General features: G+C 44.2%; 1 protein-coding gene and 5 non-coding genes across 6 annotated transcripts; 4 read left to right on the top strand and 2 right to left on the bottom strand.

Moving 5' to 3' along the window:
* Positions 1-2,476: 2,476 nt before the first annotated feature.
* On the top strand, positions 2,477-2,532 carry LOC148662909 (U7 small nuclear RNA). Its single transcript, XR_015939016.1, has one exon. It is a non-coding gene; the product is annotated as a U7 small nuclear RNA (small nuclear RNA).
* Positions 2,533-2,838: 306 nt separating this feature from the next.
* On the bottom strand, positions 2,839-3,119 carry LOC148662908 (histone H4-like). Its single transcript, XM_088633021.1, is given in 2 exon segments — positions 2,839-2,885; positions 2,888-3,119. Coding segments are annotated over 2 exon segments (279 nt in total).
* Positions 3,120-3,869: 750 nt separating this feature from the next.
* trnay-gua (transfer RNA tyrosine (anticodon GUA)) lies at positions 3,870-3,958 on the top strand. Its single transcript is given in 2 exon segments — positions 3,870-3,906; positions 3,922-3,958. It is a non-coding gene; the product is annotated as a tRNA-Tyr (tRNA).
* Positions 3,959-7,980: 4,022 nt separating this feature from the next.
* Positions 7,981-8,062, top strand: trnal-uag (transfer RNA leucine (anticodon UAG)). Its single transcript has one exon. It is a non-coding gene; the product is annotated as a tRNA-Leu (tRNA).
* A 3,799-nt stretch (positions 8,063-11,861) lies between these two features.
* Positions 11,862-11,934, bottom strand: trnaf-gaa (transfer RNA phenylalanine (anticodon GAA)). The gene has a single exon. It is a non-coding gene; the product is annotated as a tRNA-Phe (tRNA).
* Positions 11,935-12,960: 1,026 nt separating this feature from the next.
* trnad-guc (transfer RNA aspartic acid (anticodon GUC)) lies at positions 12,961-13,032 on the top strand. Its single transcript has one exon. It is a non-coding gene; the product is annotated as a tRNA-Asp (tRNA).
* The last annotated feature ends 12,621 nt before the right edge of the window (positions 13,033-25,653 follow it).

The raw sequence follows: 25,653 nt of genomic DNA, 5'->3' as shown, positions 1-25,653 counted from the left end.
GAGAGGCTCTGCAAACTCAATCAGGTCCGAGGAGCTCAGAAAAAGAGGGTGATCCACGGCCTGAGACGGGGAGATGGAGAGGAAGTGCTGGACGAGAGCGACAAGGTAGAAGCGGCCACCGCTTTCTACACAGAGCTCTTTTCAGAAAAGCAGACGGAGGTGGAGGCAGGCGATGCTTTTCTGGAAGAGCTGAAGGCACGAGTACCGGAGGAGGTGAGGGAGGACTTGGAGGGTCCGATCGCGGCCGAGGAGCTGAAGGCGGCGCTCTTGTCCATGGAGAATGGCAAGGTGCCAGGGCTGGACGGACTCCCCAAGAAATTCTACACCTGCTTCTGGGACACCCTGGCGGCAGATCTGGTGGAAGTGGATCTTCCGCCGGGGGAAACTCGGAGACACCATGAGGGAGGGCATCATCTCCTCTTCAAGAGCCCTTAGCAGAGACGGTGAGACGGGACCCTGTCATCGACGGCCTGGAGATACCGGGAGGCGCGGGGGAAACCCTGAAGATCTCCCAGTACGCCGACGACACAACGCTGTTCCTGAGGTCGGACAGGGGGTTGAGGAGGGCCCTGCAGGTCATGGAGCAGTACTCCAGAGCCTCGGGGTCGAAACTCAACCGCCGAAAGAGAAAACTGAAGTTCTTCGGGCCCTGGAAGCACAGGACGACAGCACCGGAGGGTCTCAAGCTCTGCACGGAGCCCCTCAAAATACTGGGGGTTTCCTTCCAGAGCCAGGACAATGAGACCAACAACTGGACCAAGAGGATCGCCAAGGTGAATGCGAAGCTGGGTCTGTGGAAAACGCGGTCGCTGTCCTACACAGGGAAAGTGATGGTGTTGAAAGCAGACATCCTGCCGGCTTTGGTTTACCTGGCGGTGGTGTACCCGCTGCCGGCCAGACTCAGACGAGCGCTGCAAGGGATTATCTTCGGCCTCGTCTGGGGCGGCAAGTACGAGTACATCACTCGAAAACCGGATGTGTCAGCCGGTCGAGGAAGGGGTTCGAGATGTCCCACATTTCCCCCTGAAACTCGACTGCATCTTCTACTGCAACCTCTGTCGGGCGCTGCAGGAGCCCATTGGCCACAAGTACCAGTACTTTGTCAGGCTGTGGCTCTCCGTCCCGATGAGGCACTTGGTCCAGTGGTCAAACACTGGGCCCAAGGCAGAGAGGCGACCGAAGTTCTACACCCACGCTGTCAAGTGGAGCAGGAGGTACGAGGCCACGAGACAGCCAGAGCTCTGCACCAACCACAGAGCCCTGTACAAAGAGGTGAGGGGGCATTTGGTCGCTGACGAAAGGCTGCAGGTTCCCAGACAAGTCTGGGAAAGGACACAGCCCAAAGAACTTGACAACCAACTGAAGGACCTCAACTGGATGGCTGTGCACAAGAGACTGGCTACCAGAGAGGTCCTCTACAGACACTCGCTAACCAGGAATCCGCATTGCCCCCGGGACACGTGTTTTGTCGAGGAGACTCAGGAGCACGTGTTCTGGAGCTGCCTCTTCCCCAAGGTGGTGTGGGGCAGAATGGACAACATTATGCAACTCCTGGGAAAGGATGCAGTGCTCAGTTACCAGTACATTCTGCTGGGGGCTGGCACCCACCAGACTGGACAAGGGGACACAGGACCTGTGGGGGATGCTACTGTCCCTCACAAAACAAGGACTGTGGAAGGTGAGGAACACTCTCATCCGGCACAACATAAAGTGGGGGGCGAGGGAGCTGGAGGAGAGGATCCTGGCGGACCTCAGGAGGAGGACGAAGCACCACGTCGCCAAATGGGGTTTCCCCACGGCGAGGGAGCGCTGGAATGGACTTTGGGCCCTATACAGAGATTAAAGGACAATAGCAAGTGGTAGATTTGGAGGGACTCTCTTAATTGCGCAAATCCACCCCCACTCGCAAAGATTGATAACGGACAATCAATCTCCGTTCCGCTGTTGTTTTTTATTACATGGAGTGTTAATATGTGTGAGATGTTCCTTTTGAGATGTTTTTTTTGCAGAATAAAGTATATTTTGTAGAACAAAAAACATCTTATGACAAGGTTTACAAGTTATCTGTTGAACTACATTCTCATAGGTGTGGTCACATTCCAAATCATTTGTTTACGTTTTTGTTTCTGGAGCAACTGTTAGATGAAATGTGCTAATATGTAACCTAACTCCAGTGTGAATAACTAGAAGAGGGGAGCAGCTCCATTCCATACCATGGGAGCTTTGAGATTGGCTGGGCCAGATCTCTCATTTGCATATCTGATTTGGAAATATAACACTAAACCCCTTCTTGCATGGATTTAGCTTGCACCCAAGAGTCCCCTACTGTGTATTGCTACTTATTTTTTTATGATAAGTGGTGATTACCAGTTGACAGGTTTTATTTGTTGAATTATAAATGGTTTTGTATTATCATCCTGAATGGCCTGTACTCAAGGTTTGGTAGGGTATGTGTTTTCATTTCATTTACCAAATTGAATTTTTGCTCTTTTAGTATTTGTCTAGAAGGCTTTCTGAAGTCAGGAACCCCATTTATTTGGTGAAAAAGGATTCTGTATTAATATTAATATTTCTCATACAACATAAATAGGGTCTTTTATGAATAAAAAGATCTTGCACTTGGAAATCTTGATAAAGCTGTGTGCTTCCATACACTCAAGCAGTTTTGATTCCTAATATTTGACCTTAGGTGCGGGAACGGGTCTTTTTTGCCATTTGATTTCCAATTGATCAGCACAGTATAGAAAATAGACCCATAAAGCAACCTCAGCAGTGACAAATGTCACTGGGTCACTTGGGTTTATACGTCGGGGTCCGGTAGTGAAGCTCCGCTCCTGTTTAGCCTCCGAAGCCGTACAGGGTGCGGCCCTGGCGCTTCAGCGCGTCTTCCCCTTGGCGTGCTTGGCGTGCTCGGTGTAGGTGACGTTCTCCAGGAACACCTTCAGCACCCCGCGGGTCTCCTCGTAGTTCAGCCTGGAGATCCGCTTCACTCCCCCACGGCGAGCCGGGCGGCGGATTGCGGGCTTGGTGATTCCCTGGATGTTGTCGCGGAGAACCTTACGGTGACGCTTAGCACCTCCTTTCCCGAGTCCCTTTCCGCCTTTGCCTCTTCCAGACATCTTCTAGTTATCAGCTGTGAACACGACACACACTGCTCATCTTTGATGTATAATAGACATCTTTCTTTGATGTCTATTATACATCAAAGAAAGATTTTTATAGGTGTAGAAACTAGTAAATAAAGCCAATGATTTGTTTTAGAAATGTATTCTTAAAATATACAATTATTCACACCTGAACAATATGTAGTTCAAATTATACATTATATACAATATTGTATTCAAATGTCTAATCATCATAAAAAACACAACTAGTAAACTTCAGTTACAAATTCTAGTAACATGGCAATATATATAGTAATGACAAACACAAACTAATTACATGAACACGCTAATATTTAACTCAAAACCACATTTCGATTCAAATATAAATTTTTAAAATTTACAACTTCTTTATTTCCACGAAAATATTATTAATGTAGCACAAACACTACTTTCTAATAAAGACAGAAAGGAACTGTTTGTTTTGTGTCTACTGGTGATCCTCCTCTCGATACTAATGAAATGTTTAATATGATCCCTCGAGAAAAAAAAGGAATCAATTTCCGCCTGGAATGATTGATGCCCCATCAAACATTTTGTAATATCCCTGGAAGTTTATACAGTAGAATCCTGGTTCGTGGCTTAAATTCAAGGTAAATGGGACTAAGGAAACGAGTTGGAAACTTGATGTCGAAGTGGGATTTAAATCACCCATTTCACATTTTACTTCATTGGGCAGTATGTGCCAGAGAGCAATGCCACAGCATCTCTTCGATAGCTCAGTTGGTAGAGCGGAGGACTGTAGTGGAGTCAACAGGGAATCCTTAGGTCGCTGGTTTGATTCCGGCTCGAAGGAAGGTGCTTTTCATGTAATTTAATCAAAGAGTTAAAAAAGCGACTCTGTTTTATTCAGACATTGATCAAAAGCTCAATAATCGACTAAGCAAAGGCTACTGTTCCGAATTCAGCCCACGTCTGATTGTCTTTTTTTTGCCAAGATCTGATCTTTGAATTAAGGGACTACACTGTCTGCTTTGTAATTCAAAAATACATACAAATGTCAAGTTTTTTGTAGATATAAAGGTGTTCTCTGTTTTCAAAGGATAGTTACTTAATTGGCATAATGATTTGGTATTGATTTTGTATCGTTGTATTATAAAGTTTGTGCTTTCTGTGTTTTTATCGTATTGTGAACTTATTTTTTAAACAAATGCTTACAAAGGCAAACACGGCACACATCTGTTTATACCAGCGGTGAATTGTACATTTTTATTAAGTACAAGCTACTGTGCACTTCTGGGAGTATAACAGGTTCGATATAAAGTGGCAAAAATATAAAAGGGGAAAATACCCCAGACTGCGTGTAAAGCCCTCGTTGTGACTGTTTTAGATAAAAATGGCGTACTGTGCACGAAATTTTGCAGAAACACAATCTGATATTTTGATAATTATTATTTTAATAATTTTATAAGTATGAGGCCCCGGATCCAAATCTTCAGTTCTGATTTTTTTAAGTGATATCTTTCCTTCCTGGAAGTCACACGATGTGAGCAATTGTTTTTTTTTACGTTACGATCCAAAGAGCCTCAGACTCACTGTAACCAAACCAGGATGGATTCTGCTGGGAGCCGGACTGAGCTCATTCTCACTCCCTGTGCTGAAAACAGAATAAGCTCTTCCCCGAACATCGTCTACAGCTGCTGGATTGTGCTCTGCATCTTACTGCTCCGGCAGTTACTTTGACGAAAGACAAATCACTTGTGCGCTTTTAACCTTCTCGCAGCTACGGGCGAGACTGACGCTCACGATATGAAGGCACCCGCTGGTATACCTTCTCTAACTTTCAGTCGCGACAGACTTCGCTTTTTAAAAAAAAAAAGTAGATATAGCCCTGAAAAAAGCATTAGCTTTATCAGTTTTATATTAATCTATTTTGAATCAAAGTTTGATATTTTGTTTTATTTTTTATTGCATTTTACATAATAATAATAATCATTATTGCTTACACTTATATAGCGCTGTTCTGGATACTCCACTCAATGCGCTTTACAGGTAATGGGGACTCCCCGCCACCACCACCATTCTCCTGAATGATCACAGAGAGTCAGGACCTTGGTCTTACGTCTCAGCCGAAGGACGGCACCTGTTTACAGTTTAGCGTCCCCGTCATTGTACTGGGGTATCAGGACCCGCATGGACCGCAGGGTATGCGCCCAGCGACAGAAACCAGACGTGTGTCGGGCTCGGCTGCGAGCAGGACAATGACGTCACGGGGACAAAGTAGAGGAAATCAAAACGGTTCTATAAAAGACCTGTGTCAGCTGTTGGTTTGCAGTCTGGACTCTAAATCCTCCGATCTTAAATATCTGTAATACCTGAGCTGCGGCTTCTTCCGAGTATTGTAACGCAACGGGGGCTCAGGCGGGCGCCCTTGCCGCATTAGGTCGGCCCCTGCACCGTCCGGGGCTCGAACCCGGGACTTCCGCGTCTCTCTGCAGCGACCTAGCCCTGTGAGCCAAAGAGAGATCTCTCTTCAGCCCAGTAGCTGCGGTCCTGCTATCACAGGGAAGGGCAGTGACGTCACCTGCTCTGGTACACCGGCTCTTACACAGCGCCTGTCGGCCGTAAGCGTTACAGTATACTTATTATGTGTAAGTGTATAGATGAAACCTTTCATAGTGTAACGCTTACGGCCGACAGGCACTGTGTAAGAGCCGGTGTACCAGAGCAGGTGACGTCACTGCCCTTCCCTGTGATAGCAGGACCACAGCCCGTGGGTTGTGGGGAGATCTCTCTTTAGCTCACCGGGCTGGGTCGCTGCAGAGAGACATGGGAGTCCCGGGTTCGAGCCCCCGACGGTGGGGGGCCGACCTAATGCGGTGACGGCGCCCGCCTGAGCCCTTGTTGCGTTACAATATATTGTTCAGTTTAAATCAAAATGCTTTACTAATACAAGAGAGAAGTATAGTATGAAGGATGTGACAAATGTATGATTTCACGGAACAAAACGGTTTTTATTTGCATTCGAAATGAAGCGTAATTTTAGCGCAACACACAAGCCCTTTGTCTTTTTTAGTGATTTTTAAACAGACGTAGAAAACGCGTTTTTTTTAACACTATAATAGCAGGGTCAGTGGCGTAATGAATAACGCGTTAGGCCTCGTGTCAGGAAATTATAGGTTCGACTGCCATCTGGCTTGCTGAGTTTATACCACTTACATTCTTTTATATAAATGAACTGCACCTGAAAGCTATAGAAAACACTTTGGGTAAGTTGTCTGCAGCCTCCTGCGTCGACAACTTACCCAAAACACTGTACTGTCTGGAGATCAGCTCCAGCTCTGAACTCAATTGCAATGAAAAACCATGCGTAACAAAACTGGAGAACAGCTGAACTTGTGCTCAGTTCGGTGATGAGGGTTCAGAACTGTCGTTGTTGTAATTAGCACGAACTGCACAGGCTCTGAATCAGACCATGTCAATTAGACTGATCAGTGTAGGACACGTTAATGTAGAATTATTAATAGGTTTATTAGTTAGTTAGTTCAGGTTTACCCACCTGAACTAATGTAGAATTATTACTTGGTCTGTCTCTTGTTTGTATATAAATGAATGTCTCTGACAACTTAATGTTAGTTTTACGATGTAGGTCAGGCATTGACATATGCACGAGTATACGAAATGTCTCACTCCTGATTCAACTCATGTTCTATAGGAGATTGGCGATTCCTCCTGTTTCTCATACAACCATATCAGAACAGAAGCCCGTGTCACCCAGCTGTGATTCAAGATTGACTCGCATCTTTATCCCTTTTTTGTTCATGATCATTATTTTCTTTAGTTATGATCAATATTGAACTTTTTTTAAATGAAATGACAATAATCAAACATGCAGGCAGATTTTTGAAAAGTATTCGGAATTCACAGGGTGCCCCTTTGGAACAGTCGTCAGAAAATGTGAGAAAATGAAAGTTATGTAAGCTCTCACACAAAGCATTGAAGATTGGAATCTGAGTGTAAAAAAGCTACCTGTCTCCCAATGATAGGCAGGGATACACACCATGACTCGAATAGACTCAGCGAACTTTAACACCTATGATATTACGAGTGCTTTGCACGTGTCGAATTTCAAGAAGGAACTACTACAACAGTTTGGACATAATTCAATACCACCGGCAAAGTCCAATGCCGGCAACTTCTGAGAAAATAATGTTCACTCATGGAATTTGGTCTTTGAATGGCTGGCGGGAAAATTCATTTATACTCCTTTTGCACCCTCAGCTGAAACATGTTAAAATAACAACGCAGATTTGTTGGAGAACCTGACAAGAATTATTGGGTTAGTACTGTATGTATTCTTGTATATTTACTTTAATTTGAATATAAATGTAAACATGCATGCTGTATAAGCTATTGTAATTTTAAAATATGTTAGCTGAGGATGCGAGGGGGGCTATTATACCTTGTGAAACACGCAAGGAACCGTAAAAAAGGCTGATATTTGAATAAAATTGGCGATCACAAGAAAACCACAATTTATGTGGTATTATCATCAATATCCTTCAAAATCGACGTTCAAATGAAGGATTTGAAGAAACTATGAAAAAAGCAATAATAGTAGGAGAGGATTTTGATTTTTGCTCTTCAAGTCAGTAGATCGACGTAGAGTTGCGCCCCTACAAACAGCACAAAGGATGAAACCCACCTCCTTCGTTATTGCTATGTTTGTGCCGGTGAAAGTAGCGTTTGTGCTATCGAAAGCATCTCGGAAGATGAAGGTGCAGTCACTTCCACATGTCATGATATCATTAGATCCGACGACAAGAGCTGAAGCCCCCCAGTCCAAGCCAGCAATGTGAGGAAGACAGACATGGAGGAAGGTAGCGTGGCCGAGCGGTCTAAGGCACTGGATTTAGGCTCCAGTCTCTCTGGGGGCGTGGGTTCGAATCCCACCGCTGCCAAATGTTAGTGTTTTAAGACCTGCAATACGATCCGTAAAAGTGCTTTTTGTTAGGCTGCAGGAGGTGTTTAGAGATAGACTTTCTAAAAGACAGGCTTAACATCAAGGCAGAAAAAATATTTTGTTTTCTCAACAGAAATTCTCTTTGGCACGTTCAGCTTTATGTAGGGAACAACATCTGCCAAGATCACTTTTGAGGCAGTGCACATGATAGTGTACCGGCAAGTACAGTACATTCAATATTGGCTGTGGTGGTGAGCTGCTTTTGTCTGTGAAACTTTTAATTCTTCACGCCGAATCGTTGGCAGGGGTAAAGCTTATTAAATCTTTGAACATAGCGCTCCATCAGAAGTACTTTGTTCGTGATCAAAAGAGATCAGAGGATTAACTTCATGAATTCACATAGCATACCTTACAGGAAAGATTTAAAAGGGGAATTGATTGTGCTTCCTGATGTTGTTCCTGTGGTTTCTTTGGATACAGAGGTGAATGTTCTTTGACGTTCTGCTAGAGTATCCACTGGGTGAGCTTTATCAATTAGCTCGGATAGGTCATCAGTGCTCCGTCTCCGGAAAATAATCAGCACTGTCGATCACGAGTTTACAGATTTCTCCAAATAACAACTATACATTTTAACCCAGCGGTTAGCATTCCTTCAATCCAATAGTTTTACTCTGGGTAAAAAGCAGCGCAATCTACAGAGAGATGATATTCAAATATTTTAACGTTCTTATTGGAATACCTGTATGGAGATATCGCTCAGAATTCCTAATATGATTTTGAGTTCAGTTTTGCTTTACTACTTTCAGAGTCTTTTATTGACCTTGCTGAAGCAGAGAAGTGACATAATCACAAATGCGACCTACCTGTGCTGCTGTTTCTGGTTAATAATTATTATTGCGAGGAAAAAAAAACAGCTCCTTGCATTAAGAGCAAGAGCAACCAACGCGCTCTCTTGTTGAGTTGGGTTTTTTCCGTGGTGCTCTTCCTCAGATGCAAAGTTATTTGGCGAGCAAGGACCTCTGAGAAGGAGCCTGAATCCGTCAAGAACTCTGAAATTCTAATATCGCACTACCGTCTTGTGTACAGAGATCTGCTTCTTCCTTTTTGAGTGTTTTGGTGTTTAAGAGCACACTTCCTACCTCGAATGTTAGTTTCAGGAGATGTGTTACCAGATCACAGATCATCTTGAAAAGATTTGGGATGCACTGGCTCAGTTATTTGAAGGAACCTATACCACCAACTCACTTCTGAGAAGCACCTGCACATTTTCGCAATCCTCTCTCTCACCTACAAAGTTATGAAGACACAGACGACCAACAAAAACTAATTTGATTCACTCAATTATTTGTCCATCTCTAAAGCCTGTGTGTATTGACAAGGCAATTCAAAAGCACATATTAAATAAGAACACGATCCTTCTTGTTACCATTCACGTGGTTGGAGCGTTGTTTCGCCCTTTAACATTCTTCTACAATATTTACAAAAGGGCTTTATCACTGGAGTTGTGTGCATCAGTCCATGAACATCAACTGTACTGCTGTTTTTCTATGCGTAATTTAATTGCAAGCACTTAAAAGATTCGGCTGTTAACCGAAAGGTTGGTGGTTCCAGTCCACCCAGGGACGGGGTTCTTTTGCGATATAAACATTGTCTTCAGTCGATTGGATTTCTCAGCGAAACCTTAACCATTTTAATATTTGCAGGAAATGCGAGTGTTTAAAACGTGTCAGGGTCACCGGGAAATGTCCAATAATGCCCAACATTGCAACTCCCCAGAAAACCATATGCACTCAAAAAAAATTATCGTCGAATCTTCATTTACACTCCAGTTGAATCCTCTGCTGAAATATTTTAAAAATACAATGCAGGTTTGTTTGAGAACTTGACAAGCATTCTTACAATAGCACTGTGCAGTTGGATTTTGATATTTTGACATATTTACCTTAATTTTAAACATAAATACAATACAGTCTATTGTAATTTTAAAATATGTTAGCTGAGGATGCAAAGGGGTGAAAGGGAAAGGTCAGAGGGTATAGTAAAAACAAGGTTAGGATTGGTGGAGGTGGTAGGGGTGTTGATGGTTTTTCTCTTGTCATGGAAATATAACTATTAATTTTAAAGGATCACTTACTGACGTCAGACAGCTGCCAATTCTCCAGACGCGTCTCTGGAAGGATAAACAGTTTATCCTCCGAGGTTCGTCCAATTTGCTAAAATTGTCCGGGTCCGGATGGAGTTTCAGCAGCCGTTCGTGCTCAGGTTTGTGATCCCGGACGAGCCCTCAAATTGTCATGGAAATATAACTATCAAGGAAGCCACAAGAGAGAGTTCTCACCTGAGTAAGGTCTTTATTTCAATATTGCAATATTGGGAGCCCTGCAAAGTGCAACCAGAGACTCAATTTGTTACAAGCAGTACAGGGTTTTTATAAGACGTTGCGCTGTAAAAAAGTTCAGCACTTGGTCCCTTCTAAAACTTCCCCTTTCTCTAAGAGAAAACAGATTACATCATAGAGCGAGAGAAGAAAAACTAGATTTGTTATTCAAAGCTTATCAGTTACTTTCAGCTAATTCTAATGACCCAGACAGCATATATTGTTTTGGTACATTGTCTTCTAAACTAACCTAAACAGTGTACTTTGTTGACGAACTGTTTTCTAAAATTCTGCACGCACTGTAGCACAGCAGTTACATCCTTGAAATATATTATCTAAAAGCACCAATATATTTTTTCAAAGCTCTCTACATTTTTAAGAATCAATTTACTTATTAGATTTCCACTTCACCGGCATCATGCAAGCAAACTACATAAATATGAGAAAACACGCAAGAGAGTTGTCACTCAGAGTGTCGAAGGGTCGATGTATACTGGGGCTCAGTTGAAATGCAACGTCAGGACTTTTCCGAATTATGTCACACGAAGAGAGCACAGCCCTTTCCGCCCTGCCACATGTGTCTCGGTAACTCGCTGTGATCGTATAGTGGTCAGTACTTTGCGTTGTGGCCGCAACAACCCTGGTTCGAATCCGGGTCACGGCAGAATAGGGGCGTCTGCTTTTACTACTCGCACGAATGAAGGCAAAAAAAAGCCAATCGATGTGAACGAACGGCGCTTTACAGAGGAGTACTGCCTGACTGGATCGTTCATGAACGACAGAGGCCACTCCGACCTCTTCTCAGTTTTCTTCAATGACTTACTAAGGATCTTCTTCACATTCGCCCATGCAGGGGAAGCCAGTTTCACCAAAGCAAACGCAGGAAAGTGCATTTCAAGCAGAGACCAGGAGGGACTTGTTTACACCGAGAGTGGGCGGAGAATGGAACAATGCGCCCAGCCCTGTTGCTGGAGCCGATTCTTGATGAGCTCTTGGGCTCACTAAGAGGCCCCCGCTGGATGCAAATCTTTCTGTTGTTCTTGCAGGTCCTGCGCTGCTTTTGAGCCGACAGAGCTCGTCCTGGTCTGTCGGCACAGCCCAATTGCAAATGATCGGCTCCGCGTACAGAAGGAACGTGCGTTTGGTACAAGAGTGCACGAAGGCACCGGAAATACATTGGGAACAAATGACCGGTCGCTCAAGACCGCTGTGAAGTACAAGAGCGTGCAAAACAAGGCTGTTTCCGCCCGGTCTCGAACCGGGGACCTGTCGCGTGTTAGGCGAACGTGATAGCCGCTACACTACGGAAACCTGCAGGGACCGCTGCTGGTGTCTCGCTTGCGTTTCGGGCTGAGAAAGGGACGCGTCACTTTAGGCAGGTGGCGCTGGAGAGAGGAACAAAGGGCGCGATGAAACAAAATGCCGAAACCCGGGATCGAACCAGGGACCTTTAGATCTTCAATCTAACGCTCTCCCAACTGAGCTATTTCGGCGGTGCGCAAAGCCCACAGCCACCTGCTCCAGCCTTCCTGTGTTGTGGCATGAGCGCACCAAGAGTAGCGGGAGAGTGTTGTAGGAACGTCACTCAGAAGGAAAGCCACCCAGCTGCGCCCTCTGAGCTCTGTCCAGCGCATCTTCCTCGCATGGACTCCTGCCTGCGACGGGCAGGAAACAATTAGCAAGACCAGAACGACACCCCATGGGTGTCTCATGACCGCACCTTAGGTTGTGACACGTGCAGGTGTGAGGGGTTGCCGGGCTACTTTGGAGCAGAGCTTGGGCGGAGGGGGGGCGGGAAAGCAGACAAAGAGGTGACACCTCAAGGTCTGCACGATCACAGCTCTCCGCCGCCCCAGGCTTCCGCTCGATAAGCTACTGGACACACCCGCCCCTCCTCACACAGACCGTGGAAAAGCCCCCGAGTGGGAGGGCTCTCTCTTCCTCCCAGGAGCTCTTGGACACGACGCCCAGACAGGGCGCGGGGAGCAGCCGCCTGCAAACACGGCTCCAGGCAGGACTCCACTCCGCAGGAGCCGCAGAGCAGAGGAGATGAGGGCAGCTTAGCTCCTGTGCAGAGACCTGAGCTGTTGTTGCTGTGGATGCTGTCTTTTCTGCACTTGGGGTAGGAGTGAATGTTGAGTTGCCCTTAGAAATGAAGCAGAGCACTTCAACGGCACGGGTGTGTGTGTGTGTGTGCGCCCTGGTGATTCTGGGAGACAGATCGAACCTGGGCTAAAAGAGAGGGGGCTTAGCCCTCTTCCATTTGCTAGTTCAAAGTTGTACAACCCATTTGTATCTACTAGGCGGCGCAGTCGTCGTGCACAAAGAACGCTTTGAAAAGCGTCAAAGGCAAGTCATTCCGAGTTGGTCGTTTGTGTTTTCCGTTCAGACGCGAAATGCTGAAATGATCTCTCGGCTCCTCGGTTGTCATTTCTGCTCCGTAAAGGAATCACAGCACGCGTCGGCTTCCAGCATGCTGGGTCAGGACACGATGCCGGGGGTTGGAGAGAGCGATGTCTTCCTCGTTAGTATAGTGGCAAGTATCCCCGCCTGTCACGCGGGAGACCGGGGTTCGATTCCCTGACGGGGAGTAGCTTTTCTTTCACCTCCTTAGAGAAATGTCTGCCTTTCACTTCTCTGTTTTCTTTCACAGCGTCGTGCACCTTTTCATTGCTCTCGCTTTCAGAGCCTCCGCACGGTACACGACTCGACATCAGGAAGCACATTGAAGTGAAAGCAGGAAGCGCTGCGACATGCACTGTGCAGATCCCGCCACACTAAGAGGTGAGTGGGTCTGTTCGATGCACAAAGAACGCTTTGAGAAGCGTCAAAGGCAAGTCATTCCGAGTTGGTCGTTTGTGTTTTCCGTTCAGACGCGAAATGCTGAAATGATCTCTCGGCTCTTCGGTTGTCATTTCTGCTCCGTAAAGGAATCACAGCACGCGTCGGCTTCCAGCACGGTGGGTCGGGACACGATGCCGGGGGTCGGAGAGAGCGATGTCTTCCTCGTTAGTATAGGACCTGTCACCTGTCCCCACCTGTCACGCGGGAGACCGGGGTACATCAGGACGCGCATTGAAGTGAAAGCAGGATGCGCTGTGACATGCACTGTGCAGATCCCGCCACACTAAGAGGTGAGTGGGTCTGTTCGATCACAGCGCTAGGCGAATCCCCAATCCCCTTTTGTGCCTGGCGACAAAAGACGTCTGTTTCGGCCCAGTTTCGAACCGGGGACCTTTTGCGTGTGAGGCGAACGTGATAACCACTACACTACGGAAACAGTGGTAAGACGTGCCCAGCGGCCCAGCGCTGAGCTTCGCCAATGCGATTCAGCTGCTTCCAGTGCCTTTATTGGAGTGCGCTGATGGACCGTGCTCTCTCTCCAGAGACCAGCACACCTGTCATGGACGGAGCAGGAAAGGCGGCGCCACATTCTACAGCCCTCTCCACGCAATCGACGAAATCGGGCTACTGAAGTGGAGAAAATCGCCTCTCCAGAAAGTGCAAATATCATCTTGGAGACTATAAATCCTATCGCCGAAGGTCAGCCCTGTCTACCAGAGTAACCCTCCCACAGCGATGATCAGCTCGTCTCACACGCGAGAAGTTTCGGTTGGAAACAAGCGCCCCCTCTTCTCGCACGTTTTGCACGTTCGAGTAGTTTTAATGCGGCTCTTTCGTACACGGTGCTGATCTTTTGGAAAGCAGGAGGCAAAACCGAGTCGAACCGCCTGGGTGAAAACCAGGAACCCTAACCGCTAGACTATATGGCAGCGAACAACCATGCTGTTCCCGGCATCATGCAAGCAAACTACATAAATATGAGAAAACACGCAAGAGAGTTGTCACTCAGAGTGTCGAAGGGTCGATGTATACTGGGGCTCAGTTGAAATGCAACGTCAGGACTTTTCCGAATTATGTCACACGAAGAGAGCACAGCCCTTTCCGCCCTGCCGCGTGTGTCTCGGTAACTCGCTGTGATCGTATAGTGGTCAGTACTTTGCGTTGCGTCCGCAACAACCCCGGTTCGAATCCGGGTCACGGCAGAATAGGGGCGTCTGCTTTTACTACTCGCACGAATGAAGGCAAAAAAAAGCCAATCGATGTGAACGAACGGCGCTTTACAGAGGAGTACTGCCTGACTGGATCGTTGATGAACGACAGAGGCCACTCCGACCTCTTCTCGGTTTTCTTCAATGACTTACTAAGGATCTTCTTCACATTCGCCCATGCAGGGGAAGCCAGTTACACCAAAGCAAACGCAGGAAAGTGCATTTCAAGCAGAGACCAGGAGGGACTTGTTTACACCGAGAGTGGGCGGAGAATGGAACAAAGGGTTTGTGTGTCAATTGTTTCGAATTAATTTCGAACGCAAAGAAAAGTAGTTTTCTTCCAAGAAATCACACATTTGTCGCATCCTCCATACTATACTTCTCTCTTGTAGTAGTAAAGCATTTTGATTTAAACTGAACAATATATTAAATGTTTAATCTATACACTTACGATTAACATAGGCAGCCTTGAACGGATTGCGGAAATGAAATATACAGATGGATTCAGAGTGTGCTTTCCAACTTTTGTGTAACATTTTCCTTTGATAGGGCGGAGTTGTTTTTAAAATCTGGATTAAATAAAAAGGAGTGACGTCAGTGTAAAACAGCTTTCCTTCATGGGGAACAACAGTTGTGTTCCATATTTCTAATTATTTTGGTTTCAAGATAGCAATTTAGTATGAAACATAAAAGCCAGCTGGATAAATCTGTTACACGTCATTTACAATGGTCTTTCAACTAATTGCCCGTGCAGGGATCAAACCCCAACTGTTGTTGCGAGTTGCATAAGGCTCTGCAACATGCAGATGAGAAACTAACCTCCGCTTCTTCATTATATACACAGTGAGCTATATTTGCGAGCCTACTGCCCCCTGCGGGCTCTGTATTTGATTGCGGTACAAGACCGGTCGTGGAGGGAAAGTGAGATGGGTGTGTACATTAAAAGGCTCATAGCGTCCCTGGGAAGGCTCAAACCACCACCCTTTTTGTTAACAACCGAGCCACAAAGACTCGTGTACAGCTTAACACTCCTCGGTCTCAGTGAAAGTGATACACTCCGTAAAATTTCTGGAGAATCATTTGTCAATTTCCCTACGGGATTAATAAAGTATTATCTATCTCTCTTAAAGGAAAATCGCCAACAGTGGCCGATATCTATTGGAGTTTTTTTCATTCTATACTGCAATTTCTGAAGGGTACAGGCTTGGGGAATTGGACCTTATGGTGAAGGCTGCGGGCTCAGCAGCAGCAGAACCTGATCAGTATCGGTTGACTCCGATATACTTTGACAACTTAACTTCTGGATTTAGAGACATTTACCTTAGTGTCGGTATACTAAGATGTTTTGGTAACGAGGAAGGAGGGACAAAGCAAATTGGCAGAATGTGTGCTATTTTGTTGACTACAAGTCCTCACATGCCAGAGGGTCAATATTAAAAAAAAACGTAACAGTATAATCTCTTGTACTTCACAATTTAAAAGTGTCTGTTACATTGTGTCTCACACCTCAGTCTCAGAATTGTGAGACGAGTTTGTAATCAGGAGGGAGGGCAATAGCAATTCAGCAGAAATTGCATTCACCTTTTCCCAATGCATTCTCACATGCCATTTTCTCACATGCCATGCTCAGAGGGTCATATTTTTAAAATGGTACCGTAAAATGTCCTGAAGTTCAGGATTTTGACAGTCTGTTATATTGTGTCTCACACCTTGATGTCAGAAATATGAGATAATTTTAAAATCAGGAGGGAGGGCCCTAGAAATATAGCAAACATTGCATTTACCATTTGACAATGTATTCTCTCGTGCCATGTTCAGAGGGTCGTATTTAAAAAAACGGTACAGTACAATGTCCTGAAGTTCAGGATTTTGATAGTCTTTTCCATTGTCTATCACACATCTGTGTCAGAATTTTTAGACATTTTTATAACCAGGAGGTAGGTTCGATCACCCTCTGCTCATCCTCAGTTAACCATTTAGTCTCATATGCCATGTTCTAAATGTCCCATTTAAAACGGCTATATTAAAATTTCTTGTAAAATGCAAGAGTTTGAGACTTTTTATGATCAGAAGGCAAGGTCGTGGAAAATATGCAGGAAGTGCCAGTGAATTTACGTTTTGCCTTTGTCTTATTTACTCGTGGTATAACATGCCAGTTTGTTTTATTGTGAGTTGTGTTTCTGAAATGTGTTTCTTACAAAAATGCAATTTGGACAGTCTCTACTTACATATTCCCCTTTACTGAGGAAATGTACAATAATACATTCCGGTTCCGGTCGAGAGGGAACGCTGGCGCATTTGGCTGCCGCTCCTCTCACCAGTTTTTCATTTCTATCTACTTATTTATGTTTTTTTTCCCTTTTTCTCCTCGATTGCACTGATTTCTAGTTTATCTATTTTCATCCGCTTCACGTTACAAGTTCACGGGTGCGACTTCCACTGCATTGTGAACTTACTCAACTGAAGACTTTCACCTCTTGCTACCGCCTTCTCTGGATTTCCTTCCCGTCTCGTTTCATCAATCATGTCTCTGAGGTACACTGCACTGCAACTTCTTCAACTAAAACAAAGCTACTTCCTGGTCAAAGACACATTCGATTACTGCCGTTTTACTGGGATTTTACGACCGACTCGCTACATCCATCGCAGCACAGGACACCGTTCTCTACGTTCGTCTGCCTGCGGAGTCTCTATCCCTGCCTTTCGCCGCACGTCTGTAAGTCCATCACGTACCGGCGCCGATCTAAAAAATCTCCTCTCACTACCGCACCTGGACCGCACTCCGCTTCCCCCCGCATCCCCGAGACTGGCCAGATCAGCGCTACTCAACACCCGCTCCGTTAACAGCAAGGCTCTTCTTTTATGTGACATTATCAAAGAAAAACAACTGGACCTTCTGTGCTTAACCGAAACATGGCACAAACAAAACGATGGACTCCTGTTCAACCAACTAGTTCCTCCTGGATATGGTTTCTTTGACCTTCCGCGTCTTTCAGGCAGAGGCGGGGGCATCATTGTTATTTACAACCTTTTTTACAGTCTAAGTCCTATAGCTATACCTCCTCCCTCTTCTTTTGAGTGTCTTGTTTTAAATGTTTCTATCCCCCAATCTACTATTATTGCCACAGTTTACAGACCACCCAAACCCAGTGGAGTCTTCTTAGGTGAGTTTGCTGATTTTCTCTCATTCTTATCCCTTACATTTAAAAGGATCCTTATTCTAGGGGACTTTAATATACACATTGATTCAACTTCCTCCAGTCTGGCTAAAGACTTCCTTTCTCTTTTGGGATGCTTTGACCTTGCTCAGTTTGTTTGTACCCCTACACATAACAAAGGACACACCTTAGATCTAATTATTGCAAATGACTCCTTTGTCTCCCACTGCTCCCCCCTTGATCTAGGCCTCTCTGACCACTTAGCCATTCTCTTCAATCTGGAATTACCTGTTTCTAACACTTCCCCCTCACGCTCTGTAAATTTCCGCAACTGGCGATCAATTGATCACCCAAGGTTTGCAAATTCTGTTCTGTCCTCCTTATCCTGTTTCTCTTCCTCTGACCCTCTAGAGGACAAAATACAGTTACTTGACAATGCTCTTTTATCTACCCTCGACACCTTTGCTCCTTTAAAAACTCGAACCATCTCCTTCTCTCGCCCTGCCCCCTGGTACAATGACCATCTGCGTTTCATGAAGGCAGCCTCTCGCAAACTTGAGCGTAGGTGGCGTCTTTCCGGCCTAAATGTACATTATCAGGCCTGGAGAGATTACTTATCTGATTATAAGGTTACTATAGAGTCTGCTAGATCCACCTACTTCTCTCACATCATTGAAAATCACCAAAACAATCCCAGACATCTTTTCTCCACCATCAACAGACTGCTCAAGCCAAACTGCCCCACCACATTACCTGCCTCATCACAACTTTGCAACACATTCTTAGATTTCTTTAGTTCTAAGATTGACAACATCCGGCATCACATTCTCTCCACTACGGATATAATTTCCACACCTCCTCCCTCCTCATCCAACTTCTCTGGTTCCCGTCTCTCCAGCTTCTCTCTTCTTGACTCAGCATCCCTAAACAAACTAGTTACGCGCATGAAACCCACCACATCTATTTTAGATCCCATTCCCACCACTTTATTCCAGTCCTGTTTCTCTTCTCTCTGTCCCATTGTCCTCAATATAATACATGAATCCTTGAGCACCGGCATTGTACCAACGGTCCTCAAAACTGCTGCTATTACCCCAGTGCCAAAGAAGCCTAACATGGCTCTCGACAATCTTAACAACTTTCGCCCCATCTCCAACTTACCCTTTCTCTCTAAAATTCTAGAACGTGCTGTCACACTTCAGTTACAAAACCACCTCATGACAAACAACCTTTTCGAACCCCTCCAATCTGGCTTCCGTCAACTTCACAGCACAGAAACCGCCCTAGTCAAAGTCACCAACGATCTCCTAATAGCTTCTGATTCTGGTTCTCTTTCCATACTCATCCTTCTTGATCTCAGTGCTGCCTTTGACACTGTTGACCATAACATCTTGCTTTCTCGTCTCGAGACTGTGTTTGGAGTCTCTGACACTGCCCTCAAATGGTTTAAGTCTTACCTCACTGATCGCTGTCACTTTGTCTCTCTCAATGGGTACAGGTCTGAAATTGGTCTTGTCAAGTCTGGTGTCCCTCAGGGCTCAATACTGGGCCCCTTGCTCTTCAGCATTTACATGTTCCCACTTGGTCAGCTTTTAAGATCACATGGCCTCAGCTTTCATTTTTACGCTGACGATACTCAAATATACATCCATACCAAACCCGACACTGATGTGGCTGTCTCTATTCTATCTAATTGCATCTCTGACATAAAAATTTGGATGACTCAAAACTTCCTTCATCTTAACTGTGACAAGACTGAAGTCATGCTTATTGGTACCCCCCATCAACTTCGCAAAGCCAGTCCTGTAACCCTGTCTGTAGATGGCTCTGTACTTGAGCTCCAATCAAAATTGAAAAACCTTGGGGTTATATTCGATTCTGGCTTAACATTCGACCCACATGTACAGCATACTGTCAAAACATCTTTTTTTCACCTTAGAAATATCGCAAGACTACGCCCTATGCTATCATTAACTGTGGCTGAAAAGCTGATCAACATATTTGTATTCTCTCGAATTGACTACTGCAATGCTCTGCTCCCTGGGGTATCTAAATCTACTCTGAACAAGCTGCAGTATGTCCAAAATTCAGCAGCCAGAATCCTGACCAGATCTAGTGCAAGTGTTCACATTACTCCTATCCTGGAGTCCTTGCACTGGCTTCCGGTCAAATTCCGCGTAGACTTTAAAATCCTCATGCTCACCTACAAGGCTTTACATGGCTTGGCACCTCAATACCTGTCTGAACTTTTATCGCCCTACTCCCCACCTCGCAACCTCCGCTCTTCAAATTCTGCCCTCCTTACTGTCCCCCAAGCCCGTCTACATTGTATGGGCGACAGGGCCTTCTCCTGCTATGCCCCCAAGCTCTGGAACTCCTTGCCCAAGGATATTAGAGAGTCACCTTCTCTAAACTCCTTCAAATCCAGACTCAAAACCCTCCTTTTCAGAAAAGCCTTTACTTAACTGGTTCCATTCTTCACCCCTCTGCTCTTCTTAATACCATCTTCCACGGTCTCCTCTATTGTTATTGTTGTATTGCTGTAATTATAATTGTGTCCTGTCTTGTGAAATTTTTCTTATTTATTGTTGTAGTCTTCTTATTTATTGTTATTGTCATCCTGTAAAGCGCTTTGAGAAGCCACCTTTAAAGGCGCTATATAAAATAAAGTTTATTATTATTATTATTATTAATACATCCGGATAAGTATTTTTTTAAATGACTGTAGAGAGCCATCTACAGGCGAAAGACGACATAACATCACAGCAGTAGCATTTAAGATGGAACGAAAAACACAAAGCAGCAGCTGGCGAATAAGAAGCCAACTTCAGCCTCGTTAATGCAATAGCATTAGGTGAGGTGGAAAAATATTTCTTGCTCTGAACCTTAACATTTTTATAGGAGGTGTTCTAGGACCTCTTGCCTCAGAAAAAAAACTGCCAGTACATCACTTATTTCTACTCCATCAATAGCAGCAGTGTTATCAGTACTGAGCCCTAAATGTAGGTCCTATCATCATATAAAAAGTCGAAAGTATCGACTGCATTCAACTGATAAAATGTATCTTCTATGAGAGTTATATCTTTATCCAAAATACATCGGAAACAAATTTGCACGTTTTTTGGGGGGGATCCTGAAGACTGAGACTCAAAACTTTTTTTTCCTTCTCTCCAGGAGGAAGGATTATTCAGATGCAAACATTGTCCCAAAATCGATGTACTTTTCAATGATATTCAAATCCTCAAATTCTTCATCTGAATGTCGATATTGAAATATGATATCGTACAAATTGTGGTTTTCTTTTTAAAGCAAATTTTATGCTTTAAATTAAATAAATTGTATTTATTATGAATGTGCCAGAATTTTTTCAGTACTTTAGAGGGTTCTGCCATTTTAGATGTTATGCTGTTCCTGTCTGATTTATCAAATGTGTCATTTAAATCTCCCGTCATTTCTATATCAGCCTGAAGGCCTTGAAGTAAAGATTGCAATTCATCCAAAAAAAGTTTCCCACTGGTGATACATACAAGGAAATGAATGTACATTTCCCCCCCAAATCAACAAATTTAAAATCAAATACCTCCCTCATCTGCAGGTGGAGAGAATAATGTCAGAATAAATACAGGTTTCAAAGTCAGGAGCATTGATAGTCCTATTTTAAAATGACACTAAAATGCTCACAATATATTAAAAAGCTCTGTAAAATAATAAAAAAATTAAAAAAGGTAAAAAGAAATAATACACAGTTATAAAGCTCAGGAATTATCAATGGGAACTTACAATGGGTTGATATGATTTAAAAAATAAAATATTTGAAAAAATCCACTTACAATATGCTAAAAATGGCAAGAATACTTAAAACAGGTTTTAAAATTTAAAAAAAATAAATAAAACAAGTTAAAAATAAATACTAAATGGGTTTAAAATTCAGGAATGTGATTGGTCAGATGCTTACAATGAGTGTTGCTGGTGTTTCGTGTGATTTACTGAAATGAAAAAATATTCAATTTAAAAAAGGCAAGAGCTCGTATGAAAAAAAAGTTCTTAAGTATCTTTGTTGTAAGAGCTGCACCAGAACTAGTGTATTCATATACATCAGAAAAGTAGCTGAACTTGACTGGTTTCTATTCAGTTATATGCATTGGGGATGAAAAGGAGACTTACATGGATTTTATTAGGTTTTAGGAATCAGAACATTTATTTTTACACATCTATGCCTACGAGGAGAAATAACTTCCTGCTTTCAGCGCTTTTATTGTTTCTGCTTGTAACCTCGAACAGAGAAACCTAGTACTGACTCACAGAAACGCCCTGGAGTTTCTGTGTTTCTGGGATTTAAGAGGGATGTACTGTATGAAGACAGTAAAGGGAGTTTTTTTTTCCCGCTGTAGAGTATGAAGGCGGTTTGATGAGTCTGGAGGGAGGAGACGCGCATTCCGCACGGGGAGCACAGAACAACAAGTTTCACCTGCAGCTCGCCGAGTCCTGTCCTATATAACCGCTGAGCCTGGGACACACTGAGTCTCTAACCAGTGTTCGAGATGTAAAGGGTTAAACCCAGAAGTCGAGAGTGGAGTTTTTGTATAAGTGTAAGATTAAGGGAATAGGGTTTTGGTGGGTTTGGTGCACAGCAGAGGTTTCGGTTTAGGTTTACTTTGCTTTTGACACATTTGTAACGGCCATGGCGGCCTGTAGGGTCGGCATGCACCGTTACTTTTGTTCACTTTTGGTGTATAAGGGTGGTGAGGGTTCGGCTCACTCGGGTGATATTTCACGGTTGGACTTTTCAAGGAAGGTGTTACAGAAAGGATTAAGGCATTAGATGTCAAATGCTTAATCACTTTGCTGAAGGGAATTGGTTTTGACATTAGTTTCAATCGGCAAAGTTACTGGAACAATTTTGGATAAAAATAGAGTAGAAAAAAAGATGTGGGCCTGATTAGAATGTTTGAATGGCAGAAGCTGATGGATCTTTCTAATGTGGTGTGAGCCTGGTCAGTACCTGGATGGGAGACCTCCTGGGAAAAACCAAGGTTGCTGCTGGAAGAGGTGTTAGTGGGGCCAGCAGGGGGCACTCACCCTGTGGTCTGTGTGGGTCCTAATGCCCCAGTATAGTGACGGGGACACTGGACTGTAAACAGGCGCCGTCCTTCGGATGAGATGTAAAACCGAGGTCCTGACTCTCTGTGGTCATTAAAAATCCCAGGGCGTTTCTCGAAAAGAGTAGGGGTGTAACCCCGGTGTCCTGGCCAAATTTCCAATTGGCCCTCACCAATCATGGCCTCCTAATAACCCCCCCCTATGAATTGGCTACATTCCTCTGCTTTCCTCCCCACTGATAGCTGATGTGTGGTGAGCGTTCTGGCGCACTATGGCTGCCGTCGCATCATCCAGGTGGATGCTGCACATTGGTGGTAGTGGAGGGGAGTCCCCATTACCTGTAAAGCGCTTTGAGTGGAGTGTCCAGAAAAGCACTGTATAAGTGTAAGCAATTATTATTAATTAATAGGACTGTGATTGTTCGCATGTTTAATGAGATGGTGATGAAGGAAGATGTTGTGACATGGTTGTCTAAGTATTGTTTAGTGAAAGGTGAGCTTCAGAAAGTCTTGGATGATGATGGCATCTGGAACTGTGCATGGAGAGTACCTGTTTCATTGCATGAAGACAAAAAATGGTTATGGTGGATTTAAACACATTCCTTCTTTGATTGGATTAGGTGAAAATAGAGGCCTTGTGTTCTACCAAGGGCAGCCAAAACCGTGCAGGAGATGTGGGGAGCTGGGTCACTTTGTGGATGCCTGTACAAAGGTGGTGTGTGGTAAGTGCAAGGAAATTGGACATGCATATACTGAATGTACAAGCGCGAGGAAATGTAATCTCTGTGAGTGTGAAGGTCATGTGTTTAAAGACTGTCCAAATTCCTTTGCAAATAGAACAAAACTGGGAAGACCATTGCTCTTCCAATAGCCTGCCACCTGTGGAGACTGAAAGTGCTCAAATGAAATGTACAGAACAGAGGGTGCACTCTAAAAGAGACATTGGATTTAGAAAATGATTGAACTCCGAGTAGAAGAGTGAGGGAAGATCATTTTCCGAGTCCTCAGGTAGGTTCTCCCATGGGTTTAGATGTCTCCAATATATGTGATCTTACTGACCAAGCTTTAGAACCAAAGACTCAAGGAGGGCAGGTGGTGAAATATCCTATGGATTGTGGGGGTGGTGGAGGAGGAGACAATTAAAGCAAAAGGGGGGGGGGGGAGGCCTGTTGGGTAGGTGTCACCTACTGAATGATTGTAGCCAGAGCTTTTAGTCTCCCCTGGTCCTACTTTAAGTATGGCTCTTAATATTGTGTCAATAAATGTGAGAAGCATTCGCTCCAAGTTAAGGGCAAGGACTATACTATCATTTGTGAGGAAGGTAAATGCTGATATTGTGTTGTTACAGGAGTGTGGGTTACCCTTTAAAACTGCTATAAGGATATGGAAGAACTGGGGACATTGGGCCCATCAATCTGGAGTGGGTCCAAAGAAAATAAATCTGACGGTATAGCTGTTCTAATTAAAAATAAGATGGTAGAGGTACGTCAGCACCCTGTAATGAAACCAGGGAGAGCACTGGTGGTGTATCTGGGTTTCATGAATGTCTAATTTAAACTCTTAAATATATATTGTCTGAGTTGCTCACATGACAGATATGTCCTAATTCAGGAACTGAGTATATTTATTGGGATGGGAACCAGTGGTTTTAGCTGGGGATTTTAATTCTCTTTTAGAAAGAGAAGGCAGAATGAGGGGCGAGAGACGGGTCCAATTTGATAAATCATCAATATTATTGCAAACATTATGTAAAGATTTTAAACTGAAAGATGGCTTCAAACTTCATAGTCAGGGGAGGGCAGGTTTCACATGGCACTAGTCTAATGGGACCCAAGCCTCACGCATTTTGTTTTGATACTTGCAAGACCACAGGCCTAACCCCTGTTTTTTTTTCTCTGACCACTGTCTGCTGTCATGTACAATTTTTATTCCAACGGCTGTTACTGTGGGGAAGGGTGTGTGGAAGCTCGATATTTTGCTTCTGGAAGGTGAGGAAGTGACACACAGGTTCAGGGAAAGATATAAGGAATGGCAGTCTTTGTATGACCTGTTTGGCACAAGAGCACAGTGGCCGACCCTGCGCTCTGACCCCCAGCTTCTCTCCCTGTCTGTGTGTCTCATGGAGTTAGAAAGACTACAAGCTGTGCAAACTTCCAAATCTGTAACATAATTTCAAGGGTGTATGATAGATCATTCACAAGATCAAATGGCTGTTTATTATTGTAAGAAGTGTAGTTCACTACTGTTCTTATGACTCTTGAGCTTGCATTATACAGCCGTTGAGTGCATTTTGAACCTAAGAGATATCCAACTGATTCAACCTGTCTGATGAATGTTAAATGGGTTGTGACTTTTGGCAAAGTTTTTTGCAACATTATTTGTTTCATGAATACCATTCATCTCTATAACAACTTTCCTGTACCCTGAACATATGTTTTAAATTGCTTGATCCCATTTGGTGCAACCTTTCCGTTGTACTCGTAATGTGTTGTTTGCATTAGGAGTGTGTTAAATAAGCAGAAAAGAAGCCCGTTTCTTCTACTGCTTCTGATCTTATACAGTGGTCAGAATCTCTCATCCAAAAGCTGATGAGTGGGAGGGGGGGAAATTAGTGCGTAAAAAAACATTAAAGAGCATAAGGGTTTTCATCACATGGACTTGTTTGACTGTTTAGGATTAATGTTTCGGTGCCAGATCAATTAAAGGACAACAACCAGAAACACTGGTTCTCAGAATGAACGCATTCTCCTTCAATAATCTTTTTTACCAACAGGTGAGTAGAGTTGCCATGGGCACCAGAATGGGACCCAGCTATGCCAATATCTTTGTTGGCTGGGTAGAAGAACGCTTCTTCGCTTTCTACACTGGCTATGTCCCTGACCTCTACAAGCGATATATTGATG

The sequence above is a fragment of the Lepisosteus platostomus genome, chromosome 5, assembly GCF_059453375.1.
Source record: "Lepisosteus platostomus isolate fLepPlt1 chromosome 5, fLepPlt1.hap1, whole genome shotgun sequence".
Lineage (NCBI taxonomy): Eukaryota > Metazoa > Chordata > Actinopteri > Semionotiformes > Lepisosteidae > Lepisosteus > Lepisosteus platostomus.
This window is presented reverse-complemented; position numbering and strand designations above follow the sequence as displayed.